A 23,774-nucleotide genomic window follows, 5' to 3' on the forward strand; every position below is an offset into this window, starting at 1 on the left:
TGCGTTTCAGTGCTTAACGTGGCTTTTCATTGCATTTCGTTGCTTAACGTGGCTTTTCATTGCATTTCGTTGCTTAACGTAGCTTTTCATTGCATTTCGTTGCTTAACGTGGCTTTTCATTGCATTTCGTTGCTTAACGTGGCTTTTCATTGCATTTCGTTGCTTAACGTGGCTTTTCATTGCATTTCGTTGCTTAACGTGGCTTTTCATTGTATTTCAGTGCTTAACGTGTTTTTATTACATTTTGGTGCTTCATGTGACTGTTCACACTCAAGTCATTCCTCTTTAAAAGATATAATAAAATGTACTGTTGTTTTTCGAAAGAAATGTTATAATTTAGTATCTATTGATCTATTGACAGAGCTAGCTTGATTTCAGCTATATAAATTTAAGAAATATTACACACCACTGAGGGTCATATGACATTATAAGAACCGGCCAGTCAGCCAACGAAGGTGTATATGGACCGAGGCGTTAGCCGAGGTCCTTTCACGTTCGGGGGCTGATTGGCCGGTCACTATAATGTCATATGGCCCTTAGTGGTGTGTAAATGTTTCTTATATTATACCGAACATTTTGTATTACCATTCATTATTTTTAAAGCGCCTTCGATGTGTTTTATTGAACAAAGCTTATAATTTTTACTTGCGACAAATTTTCGCCGTTGTGAAAATAGCAAACCGCACTTACCAGTTGTATGACGTCACCGGTCCATATTACATTTTTGGCGAGGTCCGGACCGGCCAAAGATATGATATGGACCGCTGACGTCAAAAAACTGTGTTTTTATATAACTTATACAGTGATATACGGACCGATCAGTTTTATATATACAAAGAAGGGACACATTTATGTAAGGTATAATATATATATATTGCAATGTTCTTCTTGGCTACTTTGCAAGTTGATTGATGGAAAAAAGAAGTAAAAATAATTATTGGAAGTTAATGTTTAAGCAATGTCTGATTGGATTACGTTTACTTACTTCAATTTACAATGGAAAATCAAGAATTTGCAAATAATCTCCTTGCCCCTTGTTGTCAGGGTTGTCACAATTGTACTTTATGATGGAAGGCAATGCACTTTAAAACAGGTTTTATATACTCAAATAATAAGGCTTTTTAATTTGAATCTCTAGAACTAGGAAATGCAACCCCTTGAGTTTAACCTGCCACTGGAACAATCAGTGTTTAAACTGTATTAGACATATCCAAATATATGTACTTTTAACAGTAGTTTTTTAGCGTTTTTTTTCAGCAGTAACAGCCAACACAAGATTGTCCAAAAACCGGCGAGCTGCTGTATTTATACTCATTTGGTAACGTGACCAGAAAAGGCGTCAAACTGGTTGGACTGGTCTATTTAAACGTTTGTTCATGTTCTGTAGCGGAATCGCTATACTAGTTTGCGTTTTCAAAGTTTAACCAAGATTTAACAAATCCTTGATTCTTGTATAATTCACAGTTAGAAGATTAAAGCTTCAAACCCTACGTTTGCGCTGCAATTATAACATAATTGTATTGTAACAAATTTAAGATGCATTATAAAGGTATTATCCCGGAGATGGTGTATTCTCCAACATGTAATGAAAATTGTGTATAGATAGTTTTCCGTTTTAGATGCTTAAATTCCAAGACTATTATGGTGCCACACTTTATGAGACCCTGATGTAAACTAACCATCCTGAAAAAGAATATGGATATTCGTCTTTAAGAAATTAGAAGGCGATCAGAGATAGATCAGCTTGATTTATTACTTACATTCAACTGCAAAACAACTACATATCATTTTATAATAGCGTTTGGAAGGTGAACCAATGTTATTGTGTCTTTCATTTTAACAAATTTGTTGACATAACACTTCACACGAGTTTAAAAGTGCACTTAAAATATTTTGCTAAATCTTATCTTCACTACAGAATATTGTTTGGTTGTAAAGTAAACAAGTTTCTGTTATGAGATGTTAATTCACATCCTATTTTGAGAATTCAAAATAAAGTTGCAAAAGGTTTTAAAATAGTTGTGTGCATTTCTTTCACAAATCGGTTCACTTTGCATGTGAGTGCAATTTCCATTTCCCAAAGAGATAAAGGGAGTTTTCGAGAAAATGTATTGCATTACGTAATTGATGTACATTGTACATGTGTTGACATATTCGTAAATGCATTGGCGTTTGTGCGCCTGTGTCAGTGGTTTAAATACCCTATTTTCAAAGTTTTACCAACGAAAATCTCGAAACCCGTCTGTTATGGGATTTTTTCACAGAATTGTACTGATAATAACTGAAGTGAATCTCCTGATTGAAAATTGGAGGAAATATAAAATATTATATATAGCATTTCTAAAAATGCGATGTAAATGTGTGGAGATTTCCGATTGAAGCTTTACAAAATTACCTTATACGAACTGTATTTGAGTGTCTACATACGATTCTAGAAAGTTGAAAATCACAACTACTTCCGGGTCTGATTTATATTGAATAATTGAACAAGATATATTTTTCGTGAAAACTCAATTCAATTGATACTAAAAAATATTAATTTTAAATATTTATTAAAGCGTTGACAAATCATTTTAGCTAATTTGAACAAACAATTGTAATTAGCTTGTCGGTCGGCGGCGCCATAAATCGATTGTCAATATCATCAAGTTATCTACTGTCTGTTCTATAAACAATCATTGAGTTTTTTTAGGACATGTAAATATCCAAAAACTATAACTTGGAGTCATTTGATAAGGGAACCAGTAAACGATTAAATGGTATATGAACGTGTTGACCCTTGTTCCTAGTAAGTTGGCAGCAAAACAAAGTTGTGTCATTTTATTTGATGCTATTGGAAACGAAAGGGTAAATAAATCAGCCAATCAATTCACCAATCAATCAATCAGTCAATCAATCGATCACATCATACCCATCAACCAGCTAGTGTCATGTGGCTTCTTCATGATAAATTTAAAAAAGAAAGATATTGAATACAATTTGACAAAATGATGTCTTAAAATTATATTTTTTGTTGCGAAGATGCAAAACAATTTCTTAAGATATTACCAAGCCATTGAATGGTTTTAATTTGATATTGCCAAACAGGTTGGGACCTGAAATAATTTCTAATGTTGTAACTCTCTTGTGATAAAAATGCAAATTCCCTTCGGAAAAAAATCTGAATCAATCTAATGAGAAACTACTGATTTGGTCGTTTTGATAATTTTGACACAAAGACCATGTCAATTTATGGACATATATTGCCGTAGAAATATAATTCAACATACATGTATCTCAGATAAAATAAGTATGATCTGCTACTCACCAAAGCATGTATGCTAAACTGTTGAAAAATATTGTACCTTAAAATCAAACGGTTTTTTAAAGCGCTAAATTTGTTCACCTTGCCCAGTCACAATCTCATTGTGGAAGGCTCTTGAATGTATTTCATACTTTAACAGATAAATGGAAGGAAACTCACAGGCAAACTTCATGACCTTTTTGACAAAAGCTCTTCTTGTTGAGTGAAATGTGAAAAAGCAACTCTGTCGGGAATATATCGCTGTGCATCTCGCGCAAGTTAAGAGTAACGGTTCTTCAAACTGAATGGGTGCGGCAGGAGATTTCACAGGGGTAATACAAAGCAAAGCCTAAATAATCGTAATAAGATACCAAGTGGGTCAAACAAACAAAACAATCGCGTGATATATTATCAAGCCTTTCTACCTTTCTAATAATATATGTATGCATACTTCCCTGTATAATAGATACGATACGTAAATAAATTAAATTCCCATCAGGATTTATTGCTATGACACTAAAATATTTACAATAATTTTGTTTGATAACTATCTGAGATGTTGCAGCAATACCTTGATCAGATTTTAAGATATTGTTGATTTTTAAATGTGGAAAACATATTTCTATTTGCCAGACATGTTTCCCATGAGAATGTCCAAATTCTCATATCAGAAATAGAAAAAAACAACAACAACATTAAATATTCACATTTGATTTATACAGTATTTTAAAACATTTTAATTTAATTCATGTTGTAATTTTAGCAATGGAGAGTACATTTTGTTTACTACACTTGGACTTTTACCATCAGACGTGTCAAATCTTAGACTCCTCGAATATAAGCAGTCATATATATAATCAAATAACCACTTGTAAATGCCATGTATACATTTTGATTTGAAATAGCTTTATTTGGTATTTAACATTTAGGATTGAAAATTTAAGGCATAAATATTTCGAAAGAAAAGGTAATAAGTACCTGAGAAAATCCTTTATCCAATTGTAAACCACCGCCATCTGTATGGCTCAGACAGATAAGAAATCAGGTGATCGGATATCGATCTTTAAAAAACCGGGAAATTTACTTCCTTGATCGTCAAATTCATCTTATTTCTATAAATCATGTATCTTATGTTGTTTAAATATGACTTCCCATACGAGCAGTTAATTCACAATAAAGTCCATGTTATTGAGGAAAAAATATATATCGATGCAAAGGCAAAGATACACTCAATTATAGTTTCTTGTCATTTGACCAGTTAAAATCCTTTTTATTGACAGAAAAAGGTTAGAATGCACGTTCACGAAAGGGCAACCAACAGACAAGACATTTAAACAAAACCATTCTGACATTGACAGTAGTGCTCTTACTGTTGACAGTGTCTCTATCGAAATGAAACACTTCTTAAGGATCGAATTTTAAGACAATTCTTATCTAATGTTTCTCTAAAGCTGGCGTTAAAACTTGTTTGGTGGACGAACGATCTCATATCCTTAATTTGTCCGTTTTGTAGAAAACAGTTATTTTTTTCTGGTTATGCGAAGTATATTAGAAATTATTACCATGTAAAATGATTTCAAAAGACCAAAACAATATTTTTTCCGAGAGCCAGAGTCTATATTTTAAGGTCCATTGAGAGAAAGTCTTTTTTCAAAAGAAGATTTTAACAGAATATATTGAAAAACATTTGCATTTCATATGTAAAATGTACTACAATATCACGAACAGTTCCAGGAAACAAACTATTTCACACTTTCCAAGTTATGATATGTGGCTTTGTGGTGATTGTTTCTGTATTATGAAAGATATTTGCATTTTTGTAACCATGAAGTGAGTTTAAGACTGCATTTGTAGATACGTATGTACTCAAAATACCCTGCCAATTTTTTGGTTGGATAATCTAAATCATTTTGACAAATCCGTTTCTGTGAAAACGGGATTCCAACACACGGGATTTCGAACTAACGGGATTTCAACAAAGCATGAACATGAAGTTTGTCTCTCTTTATACAACGAGTTTACAGGTAATTATCTCCTTGGAATGGTCAGTAAAACTGGTGTTGTATTCACATTTACTATGCATTTCAAAGCGCAAACGCTTCGATTATATGAGAAGATAATTACATCACTAATCATATAGTATATAACTCCGGATGGTGCGGGGTTATCAAAACACTCGAAGAAAATATATGGCAAAAGGCACTGTAAATATTTCTACTACTGGAATTTAAACTGAAAGGTGTACCTTTGCATTACAAACTTTTAATGTTCCCAAAGGGACTATACTTTTGTTTTAAAGATTTGTTACCGCGTCTGCGAAAGTTAGCTTTGTTGAGGTATAAACTTTGTTGTTAAACTACTTAATTCAACCTGCTGATGGGAACTAAACATGAAATTATAAATAAACTTACATAATGAAATTGTTTACAAAAGTATATCCAAACAATAAGTGCCTGTTCAAACGGATCAAAATGAAAAAATAAATAAATAAAGAGTCGCTTTTTCAATTCCTTAACAGGACTCTTTAGCTGACGACGTGACTCATGTTAAACACTAACTTGTTCTATAAGACATTTTGATAGCTTCAATGCCAATGGTTCGTAATTTGTTTCATCTACTTGTGTTATGTTAGGACAATTTCTGTTCTTTTAAAAGAAGTCTACTTTTTAATAAACCTTTCAATGTGTGTTGAGTCAGAACTTTAACATAATTGAACATGATCATACAACCCTTAAGTCCACTGTGCCAAAAATATGAACACCGACTGATAATTGTTATTTTGGTCGGAAAATAAAAACGAAAGCCTTTGGAAATACTTATAAACAATTGTGTTTTAATCATTCATGTGTATACACGGCGAGTCCCGCGTCTGAAGGGACAATCAGTCTCATGCCGGCTATTGAATTTCTGACTTTCTCTTGAACGCATAGTCCTTTTTCCGAAACGGTCAACCAGTATAACGGTTTGCTCGCTTTTCGTCTTTGGTCCAGCTAAGAAAGACTTAAGATGATGCATAAGCAGATCTGTTAGTATTTTAAACCATTAGTGGTCTCCTGCAAGATCTCATTGAAGCATAAATACGAAAAATGATATGTTTAGTTTTTCGGTGTCAAATAACCGTTTCTTACGTCCACTTTCACGAGTGACGTCAAAGTAGTTATTCAATTCAGTCTTACGGAGGTCACTTAAAGCTTCATCTCCAAAGAGTTCAATCAACATGTGCATGTACTTTTCATCCAAAAAGATACCTCCCAAGGCCATCAGCGTTCCATATTGTTTTTCTCTCACGCACATATATATTTGCAGTGTCTCAAAAAATTTAAGATAATGATAGTTGCTTTCATTTCATGTATTCATGTATACGTAAATTGACGGGACTATATAAAGTAAAATAAAAAACGAGATTTTGACTGTAATGTATTTACATATATAAGAGAGTTGCGCAAGTAATAAGTAGTTTAATACAATCATAATGCAGCTTTGGAGGGAAAATGCGCAATGGTGTTATTCTGTTCTCATTAAGCGTCTAGTAACGCCTAAAATAAGGTACATCTTAACCCCTAGATATCATGTAATAAAATATGCGTATTCGAAGAAGGAATATATTTTTGAGTGCGGCAAAGACGTTTGAAATAATGATTACTTTATACCTGGTTTCGTAGATTGAATATGATTAAAAGAATTGCATTTATTGTGTAACATAGACTTTGGAAATAGTAATTATAAGTAATTTCCATTATAGTGCATATTTAAATGAACGAGCGTCGTTTATTTATTGACGGTCATTAAAATATAAATGTGACTTGTACTTAAAAGAGTTGACGAACAAATAACGCCAATTGCTTTATCAAAATCAGTATAAGTATTGACAGCTTAATGTATCTACTAAATGAAAAATTAGAACTTCCATTCGTATATTAATGTTTGTTGGACGCCTTCATTAAACTAACAATCCTTGTGATGGAAAGAAAGGAAAATCCCTTGTTGTTTGTATCTAAAACTGAAACTGTGTTTGATAACGGGATTGAATCATATTTAGTGTGTGTTGACGATATATTTAAATCAGAAACAAATTAAAATGAAAATGTAATTGTTTGAACCAGAGCATTGAAGTGAAATTTCAGTAAAGTGAAATTAACGGGTAAAAAGAAAACTATTTGAACAGTTTTGTAAATTTTCAGGCTTTTCGTGACATTTCGAGGCTTTTTTAGGCATTCCGAAGCTAAGTCATACCTTGCCAACATTTATTTTTTAATTCAAAGCAAATGTCCTGTAATTGGGTCATACTTCGTGTTGCGCTGATAAAATATTGTATTTGGTTCAATTGTTTAATAGTCATTTCCAATACTCTTTGTTAAATGATTAATGAAATATATCTAAAAAATCATCTATAATATTATGGCCTCTTATACATGTATTGGTGATGAGTGAATTACAGCTTATTCATTATGCTGCCCTTGTAACAATAGGGAACATTTATCTATAATAATATATCAGGCGTTCTATCAGCTTGAAATATTACTTTCTGCCAACTTAACAAAACTATGAATCACTTTATTATATTGTTTAAAAGTTGAAACAATATCCTAGCGTCCATGATATTAAAATGAATGTTGACAAAACCCTTCAAACAAGTTTAAATTGAATGTGAGATATATTCCTACGTCTTATCAGTACCTCTATAGATTGTGTATTTGCTTTATCAGTATGAGGTTATTGCACAGTCTAATTTTCGAATTGAAAATCAAATTGTAAAACAGCTTTTACCGTTTTGGTCCGATTAGCAAGCTGATGTAATTTCGTTTCGGATATAGGTATATTATGCGATATAATATTGCATTACGTTGTTACATTATGTAAGTATTGGTTTATTCGTCATATCACTGTACACATTATTTTGTCCAAATGTCATTGTTATTATTTTCCTAAGTTGGAAAGTTATTTAATAAAGAAATAAATACATATACATCGGTGGTGAAACTAATCAACCACTGATCTATGACGGAATGATTCCACCAATGTGTGCGCATGACTTCAGTGGTCAACATACACTTTTAATACAATTATATTTTTTCTACTTTGGAAAAATAAAAAGACATTGTTTTGCCTTTATAAGCACATTATGGGTTTTCTCAGTATGACTACACACGCAGGTCTTGAGTGCCAGGTAATAGATAAAAGATAAGTTAGGCTGCATCTTTTGTTAAACGATGCCTACAAAAAGCTTCTCAACGGCTGCAGCTACAGAGTCATGTATGAACAAAATAAAATTAAGATGGTATAAACTTTAACTATTTGGGTTCTTCCATTTGGCAAACCAACATGTCTGAGATGTAACCTGTTGTTACGGTTAAAATGAAACTGCATCCATGGAATATAACTTCATATCGATGTAGAAAACTGGGTCAACACTCAGCAGCACCACGTTTCTATGTGCGGATGCTGCCCCTCAAATGCCATGTAAAGCGGATCATTCAGACAAGTTACGGATCAACCTACACAATAGATTCTATAAATAAGGGTGCCTCTAACATTCTTACCCATTGATGTATGCAATTAAGTCGTCATTAATTGATACATAACTTTATTATCATAATTGAAATCCGTATAAACTGGTACTATAACAATGCAATACATAATATGTTAATTATTGTAAATACAGACATGATCTCATCCAATATATGTCTGTTCTACATTTAAACCTTTCCCTGATAGATTTTCATCAGAAATGTGTTCTTGTTTTATTTGGCTATCTATTGATTTATATTTATTTATTCCCATACATCTGACTAAAATTGATAGGCCATCTGCCATCTGTTTAACCCTTTGGGCATTGTTTTATGACCCAGATCGCAGACTTAGAAAGATTAGATGCCAGTTTCTCAAATGAATCAATTGTTGAAAAACGTTTAGTAGTAACATATATTTTGTTTGCACCAGTAACGGTATTTTGTGTTGATGGATATATATGTCACATTTAGTAGATGATTTTTTATTCCAGGTAACGTATATTTTGGTCATTGAGAATGAATGAGGCTATCAGTAATGTAGTAAATATGAGTATATATCAAGCTGAAGATAGAGGAGTAGAATTAAGTTTCTATCAGGTAAAGGGTTAAGGCATTTTCGAACAAGAAAATTGATGAATATATATTCAAACGTGAAACTTACAAGCAAACACTTTCGAAACAATCTATATAATAGTTTTGTGAAACGTTCTATACAATTACATATTTTGTGGCATAAGTATGCAATACTCTACAAACGTTCTGATGTGCTTTTCCACACTCATCATCCTTCAAACTATGTATTTGAAACACTCAAATGTCATGAATACTTCTTTCCCCGTGGCCATGTTCTTCGTCTTTACCAGCAACTCAGTATCCCCGAACACAAACGTGTCTTCTATATCCTGTTCTTCAAATGGAATGTCAATGCTGTTTTCCAGTCTTATAGTCCCAATGAGTTCACATCCAGGGTCTGTCACGTACTCGGGGTTCTCCTGTATCGTCCTATAGACGGGTGTAAGGGAAACTTTACTGTAAGGAGTACCCATCTTGGTCACCTGAACGTCCACTCCCACCTTATCGTTCTCCCGACTGTACACCTTGAAACAATTAGGCACCCACCACTCTCCATTCTTCCATACCTTCTTATCACCTGGGTGTTTCTTTTCATCAAACTCGACCAACACTTTTGTCCCATACGTGTATTTCATAATCCTTGAGCTGACAATGGCTGGGTTGTGTCCAAACCTCACTGCGCCTTTTATCACGGCGAGGCCCGCGTCTTCAGGAACGATCATCCTCACGGCTGGTATTTCATTCCTCATTCTTTCCTGAACGTACGGGCTTTCACCGAAGCCACCAACTAGAACGATAGTTTGCACGCGTTTCATTTTTGCTTCTGCTAGAAGTGACCTTATATGCTGGATCAGCATGTCGATTGGACTTTTGAACCATGATTGGATAACTGCCCCATCGATTTTCAGCTTGTCCTGACCCTTCAGTGTCATGGAAATTTCCAATGCTGCAATTCTTTCTTCAATCGATTGTTTCGAATGCTCTTTAGCAAGGTTACACAATGAAGCAGACAAACGAACAATAATATGCTTTGTTTTAACGCTATCAAAGGATCGTTTTTTGTGCTCAAATTCACGAGTGATATCAAAATAATCACCCATTTCCGTACTTTGCAGTTCAATGAGAGCCCTTTCCCCAAACAAACAACCCAACATTTTCATGTAATTTTCATCAACAAAGATGCCTCCCCAAGGACCGCCGCTGGCTTTGTGGATTTCCTTCAAGTTTCCGTCTGGTTTTCTTTCGTGTACGGATATATCTGCTGTTCCCCCTGGAAAAAATCGTTAGGATATTATTGTTTTCTAAAATGCTTACGTATAGTATCCATGTATAATATGCGCACTTTTTTTGTGGCCAATTATCCTATGGTTAATGAAAGACGGACGGTTATAAGTAGGTATGACTTTTGTATTTTAATATAGAGCAACTTTTCTAACCTCCAAGATCGACAACCATGTACTGAGCTCCTGGAATCGATACAGCGCCTTTTATGTCCATACCCAACGTCTCACACCAGATCGAGGCACACTCCGGCTCCAAGGCAAGCTTAAGGCGGTTTGGGTCTATTCCAGCCTTTGAAAAAGTCGATACAGCAGCTTAGTATAGACCTAGGTACATACGAGCTACTGTATCCTCTACCGGAGGTTTTGAATTCATTGATGAGCTTGAAGCGCTGGATGTATTATTTCAGTAACGAGGTTAATGGTTGTTTTAACTGCTTTGAAACGTGACGTTATGGACATCGTTCCATTAGAAGCGTACTTTTATATAATATCGTTAGTTCTGATTATCATAGTGAGAGTCGTATGAGAGCTTATAAAATACAACGATTTCCATAATGTTTCAACGCGTTTACGTTATTGATCGCAAAGCCTCAATTCAAGTTGTTTTCAAAGTTAGTAAGCATGTCTATGTTTTTACTTTGGACTACTTAATCTATATTCAATGGCCCATTTTACATTTTAAAAATACTAACATGTATATGACGAAGAAGGTCTAAACTATCAGTCAGTTATTCCAACAAAGTCTTGGTTGTCTATATAAAACAAATTAATTTAAAATGCAACGCAACAAAAAAAAACAGTAACATACTGCAACTGCTGCATCCCTCATGAACCTCTTGGCATTGTCTTCCCAGATAGCCGGGACGGTCAACACATAAGATATGTCCGTTTCTTCGATTCCTATCTTTTGCTTCTTAACGGCATCTAGCAAGTGCTCTCTCATGAAATGTATAGACAGGACAAACAGCGGGAAAGCCTTCATCTGTTTTCCGCAAATGTCCTCCACCGTAACTTCTTTCGTCAAGTGCTAGAGGTGACATTAATTTTACTTTTATAAACGTTTTACGTCTTCATCATCTAGCTGAATTTGGCTCCAATTAGGTAACTTATTAAATTAGTTCCTCATTGATCAATGCTACAAAAAATAACAGGTTGACTACTTGATATTTCTAAAGCGGTTACCGTTATATGTAATGATACCGATATCTTGATATCCATCATGCCGCCGCGTGATTCCGTTGATTGTCTGTCATGTATTAAACTACGTGTCTCTAAATAATATTATTGTAGAAGGACCAAGCTGATATTGTAAGTAGGGTGATTTTCAGTCAAAACGTATGTTACTTGTAGTAAGGATGAGACGGTATAAAAAAATTATAAACAACATGTTTTGCAAAGTCTGTAGTATTTGAAACTGCCGGCATAAATTGCCAGCCTGTGGTGTGGGTTGAAAACTCCAAGGCTCCGTCCAAAATGTCCGCCATAAATTTTCAGTTAAAAGTTTCTTTCTGAAAATGGTATAATTATTCAATAGATTTGAATGAATACTTACATGGATATAACTTGTCGGATATTGGCATACTACATTGACCATTTCAAGGTCAATGTAAATGTCACATCTACAAGTTTAGTATAATTATTGTGGATAGAAAAATGGTGCAAGCTTGTTAAATATATGTGTCTTCAATTTAAGACATACTGTTAGGTTCATTTGTCGGATTTAAAACACATATATTTCATCCGCGTGGTGGTGTGAAACAAAAGTGTGTCTGAAAATTACTATTGTCGTGTTAATTGTATGTTGTAACACTTTACAATATATCTAAGTTTATCTAAATGTGTGGCATGTCACTATTTCATTACTGACATCTTTGGTGTAATGCTCAAGTTCTGTTCAATTAATTTACTAATTATATATATATTTCAAGTAAGGTGTTTATTTTTGTTTAGAATGCGTTATTCCATTGGGCCTAAAGTGGTAACAAACTTGCTGCCAGAATTGTACAATAAGTTGTGAATGCTTAATTCTTTAAGATATATGAATATGACTGTCATGTATTTGTTTCATAATGTGCTTTGTGTTGACATACATAACTAACATGTTAAGGTCAAGGCAATTTCAAGCTCAAAATACCCAAACAAGCATACACGAGATATTTTGTTTCTTTACCTATTTATATGTAATTGTTTTGTACATAACGTCTTTTTTCTTATAAAAATGATTGTTAAACAGTGAATAATACTTCCCTCCATGTTCAGCTACCCTTCAGTCAAATCGTTTAAACACATCGAGGCGTCATACTAGCCTGTCCCAAGGCTGTTGACAAAAGATGCTGTTTCTGAGAGCTTAAATATTTAGCGTGTAACCACTACATTTTGAATAATGTATTGAAATGACTATATTGTAACAAAATGACACACCAAACATTTTAAAATTAATGTCGCAAAAAAATCAGTCAAATAAGAAATATTTATGCTGACAGTTTTATATTCTACAGACTTTGCCAAACAGTTTGGTATATTTCATTTGTTGTTCTACTCTTGGTACCACCTACCCCCCTAAAAACCACTGAAAGTCACCCTGCAATATCAATTTAGTATATGAGGTTAATATTTGTATAATCAATAACATAAATAATACAACGAGACCTACAGAGACAAGCACGAAAGTAAAACAAATAATAAGGGAGAAAAAGAAAATAATAATAACATACAATGCTAGTACAGGATAACATTATTAATAAAATACCTCATTACTATGCAGAACCATTTTAAATCTCCGGAAAAGCCTCCAGCCGTGATGCTCATCGTCTTCCGCTAGGTCTGCGTACTTATCTTCAGCTTCGAATCCAAACGAATCAAACTGTCCTTTGGGTTTGAGAAGAACGGAGGTAGGAGTCTTTAATGACACCAGTTTGGAAGATCCACCGCCTGCATACCAATTCTGGTTTGTCTGAATCTTTTTAGGATCGTCTCGGAAAGAGAAAGCATAGCCGCTATACGTGGTACCAAAGTCAAAAGCAGCAACTAGCAGGGTCTTGTTTTGAGCATTGCTGGCCATGGTTGCTTTGCCCTAAAAGAAGACAGATATGTGAAAATGAGAGTTGTCTAGTGGTAATGTTTCCCGTCGTCACTTAAGAGGTCTTGGTTTCCTATTTGTCCTCAACCAAGACATCAGGTCTAGATTCAAATTTGTTCTTAGGAGAGATATTCAACAGTAGTACCAAAAAATCTCTGCTAGCGATGAATTCAAACTAACGATTATTGATTAACTTTCCGCCATAACCCAATACCGCATAACTCTCATAACTTATTTTACAACAAACCGTCATAACAGGATTAAAAATCGAATGTTTTATTACCATGACAAGCGGATGCTGTCGTAGATAATCTTGAAATATATCGTTGGTCAATATCATAAAGCGAAACCATTCTAGAGCACAAAATTGCTAAAAAATGATAAGTTCTATTCAATTGTTTTATACATAATTGTTACCTTATTTAGCTTTAACACAAACATTGTCTCATTAACGAGAGAATGCATGTTTAAAAAAAGATGACTGGATGAAATTTCGAAGCTCAGCTGTGTTTTGGAGAAGTTACTTCATACAGAGATTTAGAAATGACTTAAATAGTTTTGTGATTTCTGCAAACGTTGTTACTATAAATAAAATAATTTACAGGCAATAGTAAGTTTCATTTTGAGAATGAAAAAAAGATTATAAAAAATATATTCATATACGAAACTAGGAGATTTCATACCATGAAATACCAAGATATTTTGGATGCATCCTATCAATCGTAGATTGGGAAATGACTTAGTTTTTTGAAATAGTTTTGTGATATGGCAGCCATTTCTGATTTTTACCCAGGTGTTTATAAATATTTTCAGAAATTGTGGCAGTTCAAATGTTCAGTGTGAAACTGTAATTAACCCATAGCAGTTTATTGATTATTTACTTCTGTCTGGCAATGGATGATGTTTCAATATTTTTGACAACCACCTGTCTCTGCCGAAAAGAAATCATAAAGACGAAGAAAATATACATTGATGTATGAACCCTCCCTACTGTTTGAATGTGTATTCTTTAGGCAAATCTCTTCAATATTTTACGAAAGCACAGAATAAATAATAGCGTTACGATTTTAAACGGACTCGCTTATGTTTCGGCACCATATTATTGTTTTATTAAAATTATTATGCAATGGAGGTTTCACATTACTATGAAGGACGTTTCTTACGGCCTCTATTTAGTCGCTGTATATAATCTGAGCCTATGAAATGTTAGGATAAGGAACTTTGGTTGGATTCCGTTTTCTTTGAAATTAATATGATTCATGAAGGAATACATATTATGTTTTATTTTTTTAATATATCCAATATTTTTTAAATGTTATCCTTGATGGTGAGAGTGCATTATTCATTTTGAAGCATGATAAACAGTGAACTATTTTCAAAAATATATTGTGTGAATTTGGCAATAAACTAGTTTTAAAAACTCCACCAGTGCCACAGGTAAACATGTCTGTGATGCTGTCATTCATGGGAAGCGTTCTACTCACTTCATCCATAGTATTGCTTGTTTTGTCAAACATAGGGCATCAAACAGTTCAAGTAAATTTAATATGCATTTAATATTCTTTTACATGATAAACCTCTAAAAGCTACTGTTATATGCTTAGTATTTATTATTTCATGCATTCCCCACACTTAAGGATTGATTCTTATTTTTGTGCGTTCATGCATTATGTTTTTGTAAATGCATAAACCGCGCTAGTATTAAGAATCAATACTTATATTTACATTTTCTCTTTTTATTTGGCTTTTTTTTCGACCTAATAGTGTTTGAGAATAAGCCTTTAATTACAACAAAGGGGATCAAAACGTGAAGAGCGAATGTAAATGGTAAGAGCATTTGTCGCCCTTGGTGTTTTAGCTGGGCGTTCTGTTAATCCTCCGCATAATAAATAGTCCATAAGTAATTTGCAGAAAGAAATAAAGAATCAAAGATTTGTTTAATCATTTAATAGTTTCTGTTAAATATGTGGAAGTAATAATGATTTTTGTTTTAATATGTTCATTTTAATCAAGAGAACTTCTGATACATTTTAACTCATGTTTTGCATATGCATGACCTATGTGAGAGGGCATAGACATTTGTGGTCATGGTGATTTAATGGATAACTTCCAGTTCAAGGTAATTAAATGCGTCATTATTTCATTATTGTTGTCTTTTAATTTTTGCAAAGATATTGAAGTGTTGTGTCGTGCTAGTCTTCTCGAATTGTCAATATTAAGACATTTGTTCGAACTCACGAAAATACATAACACTTGGGCAGTCTCTAATCATTTCATGTATTTAAATGTAGACGAAGATATCGCCTAATTCTATCGTAGAAAGATAATCATTGTCTGAATCCGATATTATATCATACATTTGTCCTAGAAAGAAATCGCCGAACTCCGAATCATCAGCCATGTTTGTTTTGACAGTTGTTGCAGACGAACCGTAGAATAAACCGTGTCAATTTTAATTTGTTTGTTCAATGCGTGTTCTTTTGTTATCAAATGCAAAATAAAGCATTTTCCAAATGATATTTCTAGAAAATAATGTCTTTCATTTAAATTCTTCGTAAAACATCAGAAGAAACATGTAAACACGCCGGCATTTAACAGAACATGTGCCCTGCTATATTTATCAATAAAGTAGAACATAGTAAAATCACTACGCGCAGTGATTCACCAGCGCCCACTCACCGTTGCTTTGTTGCGAAACTCCGCCTACAAAAGTCAGGAAAGGTCGACCGGTTCATGCAAAATGATCTCATTTTTTATCGTTCAGAAAATCAAGAACAGATGTAAATATTTAAATGTAAATGTTTCGTTCGCTTTGGTAGACTGATTATGGAATTAACTATTGACGTGTATATGAGGAATAAACAGGGCTGTAAAAATTAAAATAAACTATATCCATGTTTGTTAAATTCTGATCATGGCCCTTATTATACACAATTAGTAAAAAAACAATTTTGGACAAACTGAATGACATCATTATGTTTATTGAGATCTTATATGCAACTTTTACATATCATTTTAAATTGATATAAACAGTATTAAGGTATAAAACAACGTAAAGGAAACAATTACCTGTAACGATCCTGTTACTATCCACTGAGACTTATCTGTGGGTCTTTGTCTGTTTTCGAAAATTATTTACTTCCTGATCTGTGAAACCGTCTGTGTTCTAAAATGAGATTGTTCAGTATATGAATAGAATAATTAGGTTCAATGAACTCTACTGTGAACAGTGTTTGCATTTGTATTGACATTTTCAAAACAATTAAATAAACCACAATACAGTTGAAACGTAAATCATCAGAAAACTTATTGACTATTATAAGTTATTATTTGAGTTTATGCTTGGTGTTTAGACCGGTGGCGATTCATAAAATAAAAAAAATAAATTCTAACTTTCTTTGTGTTTTGTGCGAAATGCCTCCATTCTAGCCAGTCCAAATTAGCCAGTGCGCATAAACGAACTTCTCAATAACGAAATTAAGGATTAAATGGGAATGTGACGGTTGTTTTCGTCCGTGGTTCTCTTATTTATTTAATGTGTATCTTATCGTTGATATCGCTGGCGAAATCATGATGGAAGACACAAAAGACTAGTTTATATCTAAAGTATAAACGCTTATTACATATCTTCTTAAATTTATATACAGATAAAGACATATTATATTTTATAAAAAAAATTTTTAATAATTACTTCGTGGCCATATTTCCCCCAATTTAAAAGCGCTATAAATGTTTACACGGAACATGTGCGTTTTTGTTTTGATAAATACAGTCAGATCATTTAAACATATAATGCATTTAGTTTTTTGCACTAATCTATCATCTGCGCCTTCAAAGACTTTTCAAAACAGGAAATAATCAACTTTACAAATCTTGTAGGTATAGGGTACTAACATGTTTTCATTTCTATAGTTGTTAAAGGCGCATACTATATTTAACTTGTGTATATGTTTACATTTACGAAAAAAGACATACATAAGTGGTTGTATAAGGTATCTCAGACACTTCCCATAAAGCTTCTGACTCATAGCAAAATGTGTCGATAGGATTGAGAACTTTGTTAAAAGTGTGTCCAGGCGATCTCCTGAACATAAACGTAGATATTTGAATGTAACAGTTCTCTCTTGACCTCTTTCAAAAAACTGCAAGCATACGTCAGTGTAGTGGATACTGTGTTAAGAAATGAAGAAGAATTGTTTCGAAATACTTTCTACATTTAAGCATATTTGTGTATGCCGTTTCACTGATTTGTTCTAGTTTATTTACAATATGCAAAACGTTATCTAAGATTGTAAATGCCTTCTGCATCAATTATTTGTTTTCATGATAACGTCATCGCCGTTTATATTATAAGGTTTTTCTGTACTTTGGTCTTATTTCAGATCCAAATTTGCCCATGTATGGGGTTCTTAATCTGGTAGTTAACTAAAGCTCGCGAATCAAAATGATACTGTAGTGCGGTATTGTTTTAAAAGTACTGCATTGATTCTCAAAGTTTAAATCAAAATAATTTTCAACTAAATACGATAAATAGTTTATAAAGTTGGTGGTGTTAAGTTGCCAGATAATTAAACAGATATTTAAATACGTTATTGTAGATTCCTCTTTTGTTATATCCTAATTATGGTAGATTTGCAATCCCTTTGACACGACTTATTTAACATTGCATTGTTTGCTGTATGAATAGTGTCCTATCTTCATATCGACTAGTCACGTACATGAGTAATTCATTTATATTGAAAACAATCGGGTATCCGCGTTATTTAAACTATGCTTTACAGCCTTACATGTTAAATGTGTTACTAAAATATATTAAATTTTATAACGTCGTGGTTTGCATGTCTGATTGACTGATATTCATATTGTAGGTTCAAGTCCGATCAAAAAACATATGTTAGTATTTGAAGACTAATACTCAGCCTAATGACTTAAACGAAACATAAAACATTATCGACAATAATAGCATTCATTCACAAGTATACACATTAATAATATAACAATAATAAAAGAAAAGTATATTTTTAGATCGACAACAGGATTCAATACCGGGACTTCTGTAACCATAATTACTAACAGTCTCAAGTGACAAAACCTCAATTTTTCATTTCATTGAAACTTTCTTTCAAGGAGGGTTTTACATTTTGATATTTTTTATTACTATTCGAAATTGTACAATTATTCACATATATTGGTAAAACGAATAAAATAAATAGATTTCTTTGTAATTCAGTTAAAATGCTTTTCTGTACGTCTTTGTGTTAAGACCACTGGCTTCAAGTAATAGGTGTGATACTCTATAGCATATACGAGTAATGGCTTACATCTCATAAATCAGTGGCCATTCACAAACCTATAAATTTGACACTCAGGACTAAAGAGGGCTAAACTTCAAGACTGTATTGTAAAATTGATGAGTAAAGTCGGTGGAATGAGTTCTATTACGTTAAAATAAACAGGTTTAATATGATTTAAAATCTATTTGTTGACAATAGTGGATACGGGCCCTGGTTTTTTTTTATTCATTGCGGTCTTTTAATTTGTCTTATTCATTGTGGTCATTTAAATAAAACACGTTCCAACGCTTTACTCCATGAGGAACAGCAGATGTATCCGTACACGAGCGAAAACCAAACGGCAACTTGAAAGAAATTCACAAGGCCAGCGGCGGTCCATGGGGAGGCATATATATGAATGAAAACAATATTTAAATGTTGGATCGGTTGTATGTGAGAGTAGCTCTCATTGACATGTAAAACAGAAATGACCGTTTATTCTGATATTTATACTTAGATACCGAGAACCAAAAGCATGTTCTTGTTCATTTGTCCTTTTTCATTGCGTGTTTTACAGGGGGAGAAAAATGTGCAACCAAACCGCGGCACGAACCCGGGACTCCTCGCTATCAGGACGAGTGCTCTACCGACTGAGCTCACCGGCTCGCGTACACACCTCCTCACCACATGTGTAGGTATTGGTACCGTGACACGTTACCTTGTTGATAAACATTCCAAACAAACTCAAGAGGAAATAATTACCGCTTTGGCAATTCAGGACAATGCCATCACATGGAAGGGTAATAACAAGCTAAAGATAAATGTGGCAGTTAGCCAATATTTGTCTAAAAGACCAATATATCTGCTAGTGCAAACTTTTATTCTGGTCGTCCATTTCGGCGAAATCCCTTACGTTCAGAAAAAATATGAAAAATATGAAAAACACGTAAGTCAATGCGTATAAAAAGATTGGTGCAAAACACCCAGGGGAGAAGACGTTTTGGTAAAATGATAAGTGGTTCAATGTGTATGTGCAGGTGCATGAGGAGGTGAGAGTGGACAAAGCTGCCATTGTAAATAAGCCCTATTTAACAATTGGATCGTTTAATTTAATGCCATGAATGGTTAAACAGATCTTCAAACCTCCTGTATGCACATTTCATCGCCACCATTATTCGAGGTTACCACAGTTCATGACCACTTTGAAAAGTTGAGAGTAAACGAGGTTTTGTAAAAACTAAAAAGATATATCACTTGAGGGTCACTCATGCTACCACAAAAAAAGTGATCGCCTGACAGTCAACCATCTGATCTAACTCAAGGTATCAATTGAGGATCACACTCATCATACCCACATTGAAGTGATCAAATCGAGGTCAAACATCTTTACCAATTTAGAGGTCAAACATTTTACCTCACTGAAGTGATCTATTGAATGCAAACATTTTACACAACTCAATTGATGATCATTTATCTTACTCAACTCGAGTGATCACTGGATGGTCGCTGAAAGTGATGACTCGTTCATCTTTTCTTACTCAAGTGATCACTATAATGGTCGTTCATCTTATCTTACACGAGTGATCACTAAATGGTCACCCATCTTACCTACTCAAGTGATCACTAGATGGTCGTTCATATTTTCTTACTCGAGTGATCACTAGATGGTCGCCAATCTTACCTACTCGAGTGATCACTAGATGGTCGCCCATCTTACCTACTCAAGTGATCACTAGATGGTCGCCCATCTTACCTACTCGAGTAATCACTAGATGGTCGCCCATCTTAACTACTCAAGTGATCACGAGATGGCCGCCCATCTTACCTACTCAAGTGACCACTAGAAGGTCGCCCATCTTACCTACTCGAGTTTTCACTAGATGGTCGCCAATCTTACCTACTCGAGTGATTAATAGATGGTCGCCATTCTTACCAACTCAAGTGATCACTATATGGTCGCATATCTTACCTACTCAAGTGACCACTAAATGGTCGCCCATCTTACCTACTCGAGTGATCACTAGATGGTCGCCCATCTTACCTACTCAAGTGATCACCAGATGGTCGCCCATCATACCTACTCAAGTGATCACTAGATGGTCGCCCATCTTACCTACTCAAGTGACCACTAGATGGTCGTCCATCTTACCTACTCAAGTGATCACTAGATGGTCGCCCATCTTACCTACTCAAGTGATCACTAGATGGTCTCCCATCTTACCTACTCAAGTGATCATTAAATCTAGATGGTCGCCCATCTTACCTACTCCAGTGATCACTATACGGACGCCCATCTTAGCTACTAAAGTGATCACTAGACGGCAACCCATCTTACCTACTCAAGTGATCACAAGATGGTCGCCCATCTTACCTACTCGAGTGATCACTAGATGGTCGCCCATCTTACAAACTCAAGTGATCACAAGATGGTTGCTAATCTTACCCACTCAAGTGATCACTTGATGGTCGTTCATCTTACCTACTCAAGTTATCACTAGATGGTCGTTCATCTTACCTACTCAAGTGATCACTAGATGGTCGCCCATCTTACCTACTCGAGTGATCACTAGATGGTCACCCATCTTACCTACTTAAGTGATCACTAAATGGTCACCCATCTTACCTACTCAAGTGATCACTAGAAGGCCGCCCATCTTACCTACTCAAGTGACCATTAGATGGTCGCCCATCTTACCTACTCAAGTGATCACTAGAATGTCGCCCATCTTACCTACTCAAGTGATCACTAGATGGTGGCCCATCTTACCTACTTAAGTGATCACTAGATGGTCGTTCATCTTACCTACTCAAGTGATCACTAGATGGTCGCCCATCTTACCTACTCATGTGATTACTAGATGGTTGCTAATCTTACCTACTCAAGTGATCACTAGATGGTCACCCATCTTACCTACTCAAGTGACTTGAATGTGATTGAGTACACTGACCGTTGTGCTATGTGCATTATATTTACAATGTAAACATCTATATATCAGTTGTTTGTCGATTTATTATTTTCTGATACTGATTAATGTTAACGATATCATAACAGATGCAAACACGCAGTTAATAAATTTATAATTGTGTCAATATCTTATCAAACTCATATGACAGTTTCACGAAACGGAATTTACATAATTTCACGAAACAGAAAGTAAAGAACTTGCTAAACAATTTCCGCAAATACCCGATTACAAAATTCGGCCATGTAAAGAATGATATCATTTTGACTAGCGGAACTTTAAAGGTAATTAATGTATTGTATTCCTCAATTTTGTTAAAGAATTGTTCAATACATTGATAACTAGTATTTTTATGCTAGTTTTAAACAACTAGGAATAAAATTGACGATATTTATTTCACGATCAGTAGATAGAAATGAACATTAAATATTCAGGATCTAGTTTAGTTTTAAAAGTGTAATATTATTCAGTTACACGTACATAAGTATAAGTAATTGTTCACTTGGAGGTACTTTCTTAGGTAGTGTAAATGTTAGAAATCAAAGCACACTACTCAACTGTCCTCAACTTTCCTGTATCGCGTCAGAATCTGAAGGAATAAGTTTGCAGGTCTTTTTTCCTCAAGGTTTTGTCATTTTAACAAATCTAATATTTTACATTTCGTTTTCTACTTTGGATATGGGATTCTACCGGAGTTTCAATTAAATATAAAACAAAAGGCTATATTGATGGACGACAAGTTAGTTCCTTATTTCTTATTCCTTTTCGAATAAAAACTTTGGGAATAAAATAATGCACGAAAATAGAAAATATATCGAATAAAGAATAAGGAACTAGTTCCATATTCCTTATTTAAACGCGAATAAGAAATAAAAACTTTTTAAGTAATACATTCTTTTCAACTTACTTCGAAGAAGTGGTTTACATAAAAAGTTTACAGAAATGCATTGTCTATGCAAGAGAATTTTAGTGATTAAAGTGCTTTTTTAACGTACCAGACAATCCAAATTCCGAATAAGTAACAGAATTTACGAAAAATACTCAATTTCAAAGTGCTTTATTTGCTCATTTTTTGACGAAATATCAAAAATTGATCTTATCAAACAAATATAAAATAATTTGAATAAATGCATTGACTTATTCAAAGGGATGGAGTGTTACAATTACTTTATAACGCACAATGAGTCGAATAAGGAATAAGGAACTAGTTCACTATTCCCTATTCAAACCCGATTAGGGAACATAAAAGGTGAATTTTTAATATTTTAAGTAAAACATTTTTGATCGAATAACTATACAGAAGTGCTCTACATAAAAAAATCAAAGAAATGCATTGTCTATTCAAGAGGGTTTTAGTATTTAAAGTGCTTTATAAAAGTACCAAACTCCGAATAAGGAACATAAATCTTGAAAACGTCAAAAATTTAACTTACCAGTTTTATCCCTTTTCGACAAAATAACTGTGCAGAAGTGGTCTATACTCTATACTCAAACGATAATAAACGGACTTCTCATATAATGGCTCTTACCAACAGACATTGTCAACGTATTGTTTTACAACATTCTGTTACGTTTGTGATATCACGGTCCAGCTTAGAGAAAATGTACTGATGTAGGAGAGCTTTTAAAACTTGTAGAAATCGCGCGTGAATCGCTTGACTCGCGTGTTGATCATCTTGACAGATTCCACGATAGAGGTCAGATAATTTTAGCTTCTAGTCTCCGTAAAATATTTTACTTTGGCGTTGTTTGTGTGAGCGCCATGGAGACTGCGCAGGATATGTCAATAATATTTGATACCGTGACAAAT

The 23,774-nt window shown here is 34.0% G+C and overlaps 1 protein-coding gene across 1 annotated transcript; it reads right to left on the bottom strand.

Moving 5' to 3' along the window:
• Window positions 1–8,860: 8,860 nt before the first annotated feature.
• LOC128245754 (heat shock 70 kDa protein 12A-like) lies at window positions 8,861–13,710 on the bottom strand. The gene is made up of 4 exons (XM_052963982.1): window positions 13,399–13,710; window positions 11,458–11,676; window positions 10,803–10,938; window positions 8,861–10,636 (listed from the first exon to the last, which is right to left on the bottom strand). Exons 1-4 carry the CDS (start codon window positions 13,708–13,710, stop codon window positions 9,582–9,584), a joined length of 1,722 nt encoding a protein of 573 aa, XP_052819942.1. The 3' UTR covers window positions 8,861–9,581.
• Between the last annotated feature and the right edge of the window lie 10,064 nt (window positions 13,711–23,774).

This window comes from Mya arenaria, chromosome 9 (genome assembly GCF_026914265.1).
Source record: "Mya arenaria isolate MELC-2E11 chromosome 9, ASM2691426v1".
NCBI classification, from domain to species: domain Eukaryota; kingdom Metazoa; phylum Mollusca; class Bivalvia; order Myida; family Myidae; genus Mya; species Mya arenaria.

Bases quoted from the DNA above. Each gene is read 5' to 3' on its own strand.
- LOC128245754 (XM_052963982.1), bottom strand. From the start codon at position 13,710: ATGGCCAGCAATGCTCAAAACAAGACCCTGCTAGTTGCTGCTTTTGAC. The intron at 11,677-13,398 runs GTATTTTATTAA...TGTCACCTCTAG, and splicing joins TGGTTCTGCATAGTAATGAG to CACTTGACGAAAGAAGTTAC. The intron at 10,637-10,802 runs GTTAGAAAAGTT...GATTTTTTCCAG, and splicing joins CATGGTTGTCGATCTTGGAG to GGGGAACAGCAGATATATCC.